The sequence below is a fragment of the Carlito syrichta genome, unplaced genomic scaffold (genome assembly GCF_000164805.1).
Source record: "Carlito syrichta isolate Samal-C Ts95f unplaced genomic scaffold, Tarsius_syrichta-2.0.1 Scaffold308079, whole genome shotgun sequence".
In the NCBI taxonomy this organism is placed as follows: Eukaryota; Metazoa; Chordata; class Mammalia; order Primates; family Tarsiidae; genus Carlito; species Carlito syrichta.
In genome coordinates this window covers 459,036-471,115 of record NW_007252175.1, presented here as the reverse complement: position 1 = coordinate 471,115, position 12,080 = coordinate 459,036, and the positions used below count along the sequence as shown (strand labels likewise).

The following is a 12,080-nucleotide window of genomic DNA, read 5'->3' as shown; positions in this document are numbered from 1 at the left end:
GAATTGGAGACAAAATCCCATTGTTTACATAAGATGGAGAACAATGAACAGGAGGGGTTGAAGGGAGGCAGGAAAAAAGGATTTCAAGTTTTTATTCTTGAGAGATGATCCTATTCATTAAGCAGATTATTATAAACTCCTTCTTCTTCTTCTTGGAACACATTGAACTTTTATTTAAATTTCATCTCTAAATGTTTCAGAAATGTATCCCTACAAGGTAAGGAATACTATATCATTATCTCATCTTACATAATTCGTTGTTACAATCTAATCTAGGTATTAGTTACCTTACCAGAAAAAATACATGGTGGTTTTGATGTGATTTTTATGCTGTATTTTCTAAAAGCACCTTAGAGACCTGGCAGCAGATGTTCAAAGATTAAGATGGAACCATTAGACTTACAGGAGTAGAAGTGTCTCCGTAAGAGATCTATCTAGTTCAAATCACGGGATATTTGAATCCCATCTCCCCAGCACCACTAAGAATTTTCTAGTTAACTTTCCTCAATTCTTTAAATTAATTCTCCTAATAGGATTTCAAGCCTGCTCACAATTTGGTCCTTACGGATATTTCTAGTGTTCAATCTCTTTTAAAATGTGAAATGCTTTTCCGGTCCCAGGCACTTCAGGAGCCGTGGGTCACAGCGCAGACATGGCCAAGTCCAAGAACCATACTATATACAACCAGTCCCGAAAATGGCAGAGAAATGGCATCAAGAAACCCCGATCACAAAGATGTGAGTCTCTTAAGGGGGTGGACCCCAAGTTCCTGAGGAACATGCACTTTGCCAAGACGCACAACAAGAAGGGCTTGAAGAAGATGAAAGTCAACAACGCCAGGGCCATAAGCGCACATGCTGAGGCTATCAAGGCCCTCGTAAAGTCCAAGGAGGTTAAGCCCAAGATCCCAAAGTGTCCTAGCCGCAAGCTTACTCAACTTGCATATATTGCTCTCCCCAAGCTTGGGAAGTGTATTTGTGCCCATATTGCCAAGGGCTGCAGGCTCTGCTGGCCAAAGGTCAAGAATCAAAATAAGGCTCCAACCACAGCTTCACCTCCAGCTCCAGCTTCAGTTCCAGCTCCTGCTCAGGCTCTCAAAGGTGCCCAGACCCCCACAAAGGCTGCAGAGTAGAGGCCCCTGTCTGATAATGGGAGGACAGCAGGTCTGGTTTGACCCCGAGGCTGCTGTCTGCGTGGGGCTGGCGTCCCCCTGTGCTATTTGTACAAATAAACCTGAGGCAGGAAAAAAAATGTGAAATGCAATATTCTAGATACAAAAGCAATATTCTAAATGGAAACTCTCCATGGCAGAATAATCAACCCACCATTTTCCATATTTTAGATATTATACTTCTATAAATGCAGTCAAGATTTACATCCATCTATTTATATGTTTTGATTGTCACATTTATTCATTCAACAAAAGGTTGTTGAAGGCCTACTATGTGAACAACAACAACAAAAGTCAGAATTTGAGAAAGACGGTGGCAGAGCCAGTTGGACTATGTAAGTCCCAATGTGAGTGAGTTAGTGTATGGAAAATTTTATGTACGTGTCATTAAGTGGGCTTATGAGTGACTAACTGAGTAGGGGCTCGGGAGCAAGTGGCCAGGAATCTTTTGGCAAGGCAGTTGGTACTGCAGCTGCTTTGCTTGGTTCCTAGCACTTCCTGAAGTGCAGAAGCTGAGCATCATTTTAAAAATTTTTTAAAAAATCAAAAAAGCCCTTCTAGGGAAGAAGTTGCCAGGAGAGACTGAGTGGGGGCTCAGGAGCAAGTGGCCAGAGCTCTCCTGGTGAAGCGGCTGGTGCCACAGCTACTCTGCTTGGACCCTAGCACTCCCTAGGGTGCAGAAACCAAGTGCCATTTTTTTAAATCAACAAAGGCAATTCCAGAAAGAAGCTGCAGGGAGACACTGCCAGCTCCAGGCTCTGCTTCACCACTGCAGCAGGAGAGACTGTCTGCTCCAGGATCTGCCTCATGACTATAACACCTATATAGACTCTGGCAGAATAGGCTGTGGAGGAAGTGCAGTGAAGGAGCCTAGAGGCAGAGTCCCACTGGAGGAGATGAAAGGGACACCCTGCCACCATCTTGAAAACTGGGCAGGAAAGTGTTTCAGCTTGCTCACTGTGGAGCAACAGACCCAATCTCTGTGACCAGCAGATTAACTACTCAGAAGTTGATTGTGACACAGAGAAAATATCCTGAAAGCACACACTCCAAAGAGATAGGACAAGTGCTGAGTCTCAGGCAACCCACTCCCTACCCTGATTCAACCTTGGGACAAAGGGTGTGGCCAGAAAATGACAAGGAAGATCTCCAAAGAGATCAGTGGTGAGTTGAGGGTTGCCCCAACCCCCTCCTCCACAACAGTCCTCTGAACACAGCTGAGGCATGACTGAGAGAGAAAAACCCAGGCAGAGCCTGGACGTCAGCCACAATAGGAGGACTCTACTCCAGGATAAGACTGACCAGGGTGTCTCACACCAGTACCTGGGGAAGAGACAATCACATACCTCTTCACTGGAGGGGATCCCCTGATCATACTAGAATGGGAGGGGAGGACTGAAGTCCCACCCACCCCCATTGCCCTCTCTTCCTTCCCTGGGCCAGACACTGGGAAGATTGTGAATGAGGCTGAAGCTCTGCAGAAGACAGTAGAGGAGCAACTGAGAGGAACAATTACAGGACCTGCCACAAGAGGACAGAGTTTTTTTCTGTTTGTGAATTTTTAAAAATTTTCTCTTTATGCATGAATGTGTATGTAAGTGTTCACTCTGCCACCCCCCCTTTTTTTTCTTTCTTCTTTTGTTTTTTGCTTTCTGTTAATGTGAGTACATGAATGATTGAGTATTCGTCTTTCAGGGTTTTTCTGTTGGTTTTTGCTTTTTTGTTCTTCTCTTTTTTTAGTTTAGTGTGTGAATATATTTGTGAAGGTTCAATTTGAATTCCTATTTTTTTCTCTTTTCTTTTTTTTCTTTCTTCCTCTTTTTTCCTCCTTTCATTTTGTGTTGGGCATGTTTGTGTGTGTTTGGTTTTCCTGAATTTTTTGTTGTTTTTTTGTTTTGTTTTGTTTTGCTTTGTTGTTATTTCTGTTTGTTTTGGTGTGTGCATGTGTGGCTGTGTGTGTGTGTTCAATTGTGTTTGCTTTGATTTCTGCTTTCTTTGTTCTGTTTTAGTTTTTTTTCATTTTGTTTTTTAAAAATTTGTGTTCATCTTATTTCATTCTACTTTTCTCTGGTCTCCTCATTGTTGTTACTGTATCTTGGACTCAGGGTGTACACACACATACCCATTACATCATCATATAGAGTAGTGATGGGGAGTGAGTCTCAGGGAACCTATACCACAATCAGTTAACATTGTGATTTGCAAGTCATTTGAAACCTAGCTCCCCATCTTCCACCTTATTTGACTCTCAAAACTACAAGAGATAGCAAAGTTTCCCACCCACAGTCCTGTTTCAAAATTGAACAAACCAAGAGCCCTGATCAGGGAAGAATAGAGGGCTAATCAAACAGAAATAAAAGCCTCTCCCACTGCCACTGAATAGCAAAACTAAAAAGAAAAGAAAGAGATTTGTCACAACTGAGGAAAAATCAGTGAAAGAGCATGGGTAATTTCCAGTGTAACAAAGAGAAAGCTCCTGAAAAATCAGACCTCAGAAGCCAAACAATGGAAGTCACAACGACTGGCCCCAGAATACAACAGGAGTGAGGGAATGGATGGAAAGAGTGAATAAGATTCAAGAAAGACAAGATGTAATGCTGAAAGCACTTGTAACAGAGATTTTGACCATAAAAATTTTCATCTGGGAAATAAATAACAAGATGACAAACATGGAAAGCAGAATTAATCTAGCAGAAGAAAGAACCTCAGAACTTGAAGACCAAAACATAAAATTAACCTGATCTGTAAAAGACAAAGAAAGGAGACTCAGAAAGAAAGAATAAAACCTACAGGAGATGTGCGATTATATCAAAAGGCCAAACCTATGCCTGAGTGGTACCCAGAAGAAGAAAGGGAAATGGAAAACACCTTGGAGCGAGTATTCCAGAAGGTTATCCAAGAAAATTTTTCCCATCTTACTAGAGGTGTGACCATCCAAACACAAGAGAAACAGAGAAACCCTGTAAGACATCAAATAAGAAGACCAACCCCTAGACATGTAGTAATTCACCTACACTAATTAGGCTCAAAAGAAAAAATCCTAAAGGTAGCAAGAGAGAAAGATCAAATTACCTACGGGGGAAAACCAATCAGAAAGCAGCAGAGCTATCAGCAGAAACAATACAAGCAAGAAGGGACTGGAGTCCAATATTCAAAGTCCTCGCAGATAAACAATTTCAACCAAGAATTTCCTACACAGCCAAGACACAACTGAGGAAAAATCAATGAAAGAACATAGGTAATTTCCAGTGTAACAAAGAGAAAAAATTAAAATCCTTCCCAACCATCTAAATCCCTGAGAGATATGCAGCTTCCAGACTAGCTCTACAGGAGACGCTTAAAAAGGGGTTAAGCACAGAAGAAAGATAAAAGCATGACAACATATATCCCAAGAGAATATTCCCAAGAGAATAGCAGAACACAGAATCAACAGAGAATACATCATAACAGCAAACTTGAAAACACACACATACATCAACCCAAAAGCTGGAAAACAACAAGAAAAAAACTTTATAAGAAACTCATGATGAGGATAAACAATCACATTTCAATAATCAGCCCAAATGTGAATGGACTAAATGCACCACTGAAAAGACACAGAATGGCAAACTGGATTTTTAGAAATGACTCAATCATTTGCTGCCTCAAGGAAACTCATCGCACCACAAGGGATGCACATAGACTGAAAGTTAGAGGATGGAAAATGAGTTCCAGGCAAATGGATCAAAAAAGAAGGCAGGAGTCACAATTTTAATATCAGACAAAACAACCTTTAAGCAATCAAAAATTTTAAAAGATACCAAAAAACACTACATACTGATAAAAGTTTTAATCCATTAACAAAAAAAGTTCATCCTAAACGTACATGCACCCAACACAGGAACACCAACATTTATAAAGCAACTACTAAGCAAACTAAAAAAAGATATTGACTCAACACTATTATAGCTGGGGACTTAAATACCCCACTAACAACCCTAGATAGATTATCGAGGCAAAAAATCAAAAAAGAAATCCAGAACCTCAACTTGATGTTCGACCAAATGGACTTAATAGATACCTACAGAATATTCCACCCAACAACCACAGAATATATATTCTACTCACCACCACATAGAATGTACTCCAAGATCAATCATATCTTAGGCCATAAATCAAGCATAAACAAAGTCCATAAGATCAAAATACTTCCATACACCTCCTCTGACCACAGTGGAGTAAACTAAATATCAACACCTACAAAACTCCCCCCAAACCCACAAAGACATGAACACTAAACAGCATGATGCAAACAACTACTAGGTCAACAGTGAAAATAAAAGAGAAATTAAAAGATTCCAGGAAAGAAATGAAAATGAAGAAACATCTTACCAAAACTTCTGGTATGCCATGGAAGAAGTTCTAAGAGGGAAATTTATATCTCTCTGAACACACATCAAGAAAATGGAAATATCACAAGTTAACAACCTAACAAATCACCTAATGGAACTGGAAAGACAAGACCACCAAACCCCTAGCTTTACTAGAAGAATCCAGATTGCCAAAGTAAAAACCCAAATATGGGACAGAGAAGACAAAAAGATCATAGAAAACAAACAAACAAACAAAAACCCAAAAAGCTAGTTCTTTGAACGCATAAGTAGGATTGATGTACCCCTAGCCAGAATGACAAAGGAAAAGAGGGGGGGAAAAAGTCCAAATAAACACAATCAGAAATGCAAAAAATCAAATCACACAACTGACTCTGAAGAAATACAAAAGATTATCCGATTATTATACACATCGGTATGGAAACAAACTTGATAACCTAAATGAAATAGAGGACTTTCTGACATCATCCAACCTCCCAGGTTCAAGCAAGAAGGCACCGAGACACTAAATAGACAAATAACCCAGGAAATTGACTCCATCATTAGAATACTACCTGCAAAAAAAGCCCTGACCCAGATGGCTTTCCGGCAGAATTCTACAAAACATACAGGGAGGAGCTTATACCAATCTTATTGAAAGTATTCCAGCCTTTTGAGAAAGATGGAATTCTCTGCAAATCATTTTACAAAGCTAATATCACACTGATACCCACACCCGGGAAAGATCAACCCAAACAAGAGAACTACAGGACAATATCCTTAATTAACATAGATGAAAAAATTCTCAACAAGATTCTAGCAAATTGGGTCCAACAACACATCTCAAAAATCATCCACCATGACAAAGTAGGCTTCATCCCCAGGCTGCAGGGCTGGTTCAGCATCCACAAGACCATAAATGGAATTAAAATACATCACCAGATGCAAGAACCGCATGATCATATCATTAGATATAGAAAAAGCTTTTGATAAAATCCAGCATCCCTCCTTGATTAAAAAGCCTCAAACACCAAGGCATAGAAGGCATATATCTCAAAATACTAAGTGCCATCTATGATAAACCCACAACCAACATATTGCTAAATGGACAGAGACTAGAAACATTTCCCCTGAAAACTGGAACAAGACAAGGCTGCCCACTCTCACCCCTCTTGTTCAGTGTGTTGGAAGTCCTAGCCAGAGAAATTAGACAAGAGAAGGGAATCAGGGGTATCCAAATAGGAAAAGAGGAAGTTAAGTTATTCCTCTTTGCTGATGATATAATTCTATACCTCAAAAATCCAAGGAAATTTGTCAAAAACCTCCTTGCACTGATAAAAGACTTTGACAACGTCTCAGGGTACAAAATAAATGTGCAAAAGACAGTTGCATTCTTATACACCAACAACAAGCAGGCAGAGAACCAAACAAAAAGCACAATCCCATTCACAATAGCCACAGAAAAAAATGAAATACCTCGGCATCTTCCTTACCAGAGAAGTGAAAGGCCTTTACAATGAAAACTGCAAAGCACTGCTCAAAGAAACCCAAGAAGACACAAACAGTTGGAAAAATATTCCATGCTTATGGATAGAAAGAATCAACTTTGTTAAGATGTCCATCCTACCAAAGGCAATCTACAGATTCAATGTAATACCCATTAAATTACCAACATCATTCTTCTCAGACCTGGAGATGACAATACAGAAATTCATATGGAAACATAAACAACCATGAATAGACAAAACAATCCTTAGCAAAAGAAACAAAGTAGGAGGTATCACACTTCCAGACTTCAAACTTTACTATAAGGCTTCAATAATCAAAACAGTCTGGTATTGGTACAAGAACAGGCATACAGACCAATGGAACAGGATAGAAATTCCAGAAACTAAACCTTGATTTCTCAACCAACTCATCTTCAACAAAACCTCCAACAACCACTGGAAAGAGGAGAACATATTCTGTAAATAGTGCTAGGAAAACTGGATGACCACATACAGAAGATTTAATCAGGACCCCTACCTATCACCATACATAAAAATCAAGTCTAAATGGATCAAAGACCTGAACATAAAACCCCAAACTTTAAGAACCTTAGAAAATACAAGAAACACCCTTATGGAAATTAGAACTGGCAACCAATTCGTGATCAAAACCCTAAGTGCCTATACCATAAGAGATAAGATAGACAAGTGAGACCTCATCAAACTGAAAATCTTCTGCAAAGCAAGAGAAACCATCAAGAGAGTGGAGAGACAGCCCACAGAATGGAGAAAAATATTTGCCAACTGTACAGTTGACAAAGGCCTAACATCTAGGATCTACAAGGAACTCAAATGTGCCAAAAGGAAAAAACAAACAGCCCCATTAAAAAGTGGGCAAAAGACATGAATAGACACTTCTCAAAAGAAGATATATGGGCAGTAAACAAACACATGAAAAAGTGCTCAACCTCTCTAATCATCAGAGAAATGCAAATCAAAACCACATTGAGATACCACCTAACCCCAGTAAGAATGGCCATCATTAATAAAACAGATAACAACCAGATGCTGGTGAGGATGCAGAGAAACAGGAAAGTTTCTACACCACTGGTGGGAATGCAAACTAGTGGAACCTCTTTGGAAAACGATGTGGTGATTTCTGAAAGAATAGACGTTGACCTTCCATATGACCCAGTAATACCACTACTGGGAATATACCCGGACGAACTCAAATCATTCTACAAAAAAGATACCTGCACACGCATGTTTAATGCAGCACTATTTACAATAGCAAAAACATGGAACCAACCGTGTTGCCCATTGAAACTGGACTGTATTTAAAAAAATGTGGTACATATACACAATGGAATATTACACAGTCATGAAGAAGGACAAACATATGGACTTTGCAGTAACTTGGATGGATTTAGAATCTATCATACTCAATGATCTGTCACAAAAACAAAGAATAGAGTACCACATGTTCTTACTCATAAACAGACACTGAGCAATTGCCATAATAGTATAAGAAAGGGATTGGCCGTAGCAGGATACTGCCGGGGTAGGAGTGGGGAGGGGACAAAACAACAGTAAGGGTACTTAGTCTCAAACCAGGCAAAGTGGGGACCAAAGGGAGACACAAACTTTACCTGTACAAAGACCACTTGTATACCTAATGCTGAATTGCACCCCACATCTTTTAAAAATTAAAAAATCCCTGCTTTTATGGAGTTTACAGTCTATGACCTATATCAATGCAATACTTATAAGTGTATAAATCCTAAATTTATTTTGAACTTATTTTGAAATCTACCTCTAAGTCAGATTCCTGTCAGCTTCACCACTTCTTGTCCACATGGTATCTACTCCTGCTGTGTTCTGAAAGCTCTTTTAAAGGGTATGTAGCTTATCAGGTATGAGCTGCCTTGCTTCTACAATACACAGCTCTATCAGTGGGAATATCTTGTGCACTTTGTAAGCTTGTTGTCATTCAACTCAAAATTATTTACTATACTGTTTTTTTTTTTCCTGAAAACCATAACAAGCAGAAACAAACAGGACTAAGGCGAACTATCTAGAAAACAGAGCAATAATAGCAAGAGACAAAACTAAGCTAAACAACACAACTTTAGCACTTTAAGAATGATGAAAAGAAGAAAAAATTAAGCCCAAATGCAGGATCCCAACATCGTTTTGCAGTGAATTGCCAAAAACGACAGCAACACCCCGAGGACAATGATTAAGCACATCGCTAGGCATTCTCTGTGCTGGTCATTGGATTATATGATTATTTGATTCCTACTTGTTCCCATTCAAACATTTGGACATTGAACATTTTAAAAAACTATGCCATAAAGAAAGCCAAGCGTGATTTTGTTTTATGTGGTGAAGGAAATGGTTTTGCAGCATCACTGACTAAAGTAATAACTGTTATTTCAAGGCACTTTTCAAAAGTGTGAGGTGCTACTTTCATTGGGAAGCAAGGGAACCTAAGGTCATTTCCTTCTATGTAAACTAATCCCCAGGGAGTTTCTCACAGCTAGAGCCTGTTCATATTCCAATATGGCTGGTAAGGGCCTGCTCGCATTCTAATATGGCTGGTTGCATTTCTCCCTCATCCCCAAATCTAAGCAGTCGTTTCTGTTTTCCTCCTTCAGTGTTTTCCCAAACTGTTTCATCCTATCTCCTCTGTGTTGAAGTCTCAATATCTTTTGCCCGTAGAAAGAAATAATCCAGACGGGCTCAGTGGCTCAGCCTGTAATCCCGTGCCTTTGGGAGGCTGAGGTGAGTGGATTGCCTGAGCCCACGGGTTCGAGACCACATCTCTACAATAAATCAAAAAATCAGCCGGGCGTGATAGCGCGTGCCTGTAATTCCGGCTACTTGGAAGGCTGAGGTGGAAGGATTGCGGAGCCCAGCAGGTCAAGGCTGCGGTGGCCGGAAGCGGCCACTGCACTGCAGTCTGGGCGACAGAGTGAGACTTCAACTCAAAAAAAAAAAAGAAAGAAAGAAAAGAAAGAAAAAAAGAATCCAACAAATAGCTCCCTGCCCCAATCTATTCTGCTTACTGTTGCCAAGATCCTCATCTTAAAATACAGGTCACGTCCTGTCACCCTCTTCCCCAAGAACTTCTTATTCTGCTCCCTGACACTCTTTTCCAAACCAGCATCTCATTTACAACTTTTGAGTCTTTACAAGGTAAAGACTATCTTGTTTCTTTTTTTCTTTTTTTTTTTTTTTGTCACCAATTAAACTCCTTATCTCCTGCCTATGACTTTTGGTTGAGATTTTATTCATATGGGGATTCTCTGAGGTTGAATTTATGTAAGTATTTTTGTCTCTTTGTATTGTTTGCTTAGGGGAGAAGCAAAGAGAAGGATGGTGGAGTCTACATTGTTTTCAACTGGCAGTACCTTCTAATGAGGGGTGGTGGGTTCCTGTCTCTCTAGCAGAAAGGTAGGATATAGTATCTTGAACAAATGTTGAAGGTAAGTCCTTGACCCTTTCTCTCGCATAATTAAGCCAGCTTGGTTAGGAAAATCAATTAAAGATATTCCCTAATCATGCAGGCACACACACACAAATGGCATGGGTATGCAGGCACATTCACACATTGAATGTTGATGAGAAAAGTGGACAGGACAGTGGAGACTGTCTGACAAGCAAAAAACAAACAAACAAACAAAAACTCAGAGACATCACAGGAGGGGAGTTTATTAGGACACGGTAAAGAAAGAACAGTCAGAGTGGAAGGTCTGCTGGGTAGTAAGCGGGGCCTAGTTATGCAAACAGATGTAAGGATTACAACAATATGAGGATTTATAGTAGAAGCTATGTAAAAGGCAAGTCTTGATCTGGTTAGGAAAATCAGTTCAAGATATTCCTTAATTACGCAGGTGTGCATGTGCGCACGCGCACACACACACACACACACACACACACAATGGCACTGGTATGCAGGCACACACACAAAAGATACTTCCTAATCATGGTTGAATTAGACATTTAATCAAATAAAAATATTTTAGCCATTAATATACAAACTTTAGATCTCACATACCAATTGATTTTTTCTTGTTGTCATGGTTTGCCTTGAGCAGTGGACACATTACTGGATGTAGATTAAAAGAGATCAGAATTTGTGGAAGATTATTTTCAAAAATGGCCACAACATCTCTCGTGCCCCCAATGTTCTTCTGCAATGTGGCTTTGCCACTCCCCCTTTAAGAGAAGGAGTCTATTTTCCCTCCTGTGACTATTAGGTCCTGTGACTATTTTGCCCAAAACAAAGAGAAAACAAACAAAAACACCAACAACAACAAACCAGCAGAAGTAATGCTTGTCATGCCAGGTTGGATACACCCCTTAGTTGGTTTGACAGCTTCCCTTTTGGGCATCTTCCAAAGCAGCCACAGTTATTAGAAAGGCTGCTGATACCACCACGCTGTGAGAACCTCACATGTTGTGGAGAGGTAGGGGAGAAGAAGATGCCTAAAACACTAAGGCGGTAGACCCGCATACAGAAACAAACCACACAGCCAACCTTTCTGGAATTCCCCGTCCACAAAATGGGGAGGGGGAGATACAATGGTGGTTCTGAGTCGCTAAATTTTAGGGTGTTTATTAAGCAACAATAGATAACCAAAGTAGGATTCTTGTTCCATTTTTGTCATTTCGTAATTCAGTGACAAGAAGTTGTTCATCCACTTCTATAAAATGTAGACCCTGATCCTTGTCTATTCACCTTAAATGCTTGCTGTGATATTCAGAGAACATACATAGGTGAAGGTATAGTGAAGGCAAGATACTATCATTGCTCCTTTAAAAATGGCTGTGTCAGCCGGGTTCGGTGGCTCAGCCTGTAATCCCGCGCCTTTGGGAGGCTGAGGTGAGTGGATGGCCTGAGCCCGCGGGTTCGAGACCCGCCTGGGCAGCGAGACCTTATCTCTACAATAAATCAAAAAAAAAAAAATCAGCCGGGCGTGGTAGCGCGGGCCTGTAGTTCTGGCTACTCGGAAGGTTGAGGCAGAAGGATCGCCAGAGCCCAGCAGGTCGAGGCTGCGGTGGCCGGGA

The 12,080-nt window shown here is 40.3% G+C and overlaps 1 protein-coding gene across 1 annotated transcript; it reads left to right on the top strand.

Moving 5' to 3' along the window:
• The first annotated feature begins 652 nt into the window (after positions 1-652).
• Positions 653-1,132, top strand: LOC103267239 (60S ribosomal protein L29-like). Its single transcript, XM_008064837.1, has one exon. It carries the CDS (start codon positions 653-655, stop codon positions 1,130-1,132), a length of 480 nt encoding a protein of 159 aa, XP_008063028.1.
• Positions 1,133-12,080: the final 10,948 nt, after the last annotated feature.

Excerpts from the sequence above, each read along its gene's own strand:
- LOC103267239 (XM_008064837.1), top strand. The coding sequence starts at position 653 with ATGGCCAAGTCCAAGAACCATACTATATACAACCAGTCCCGAAAATGG.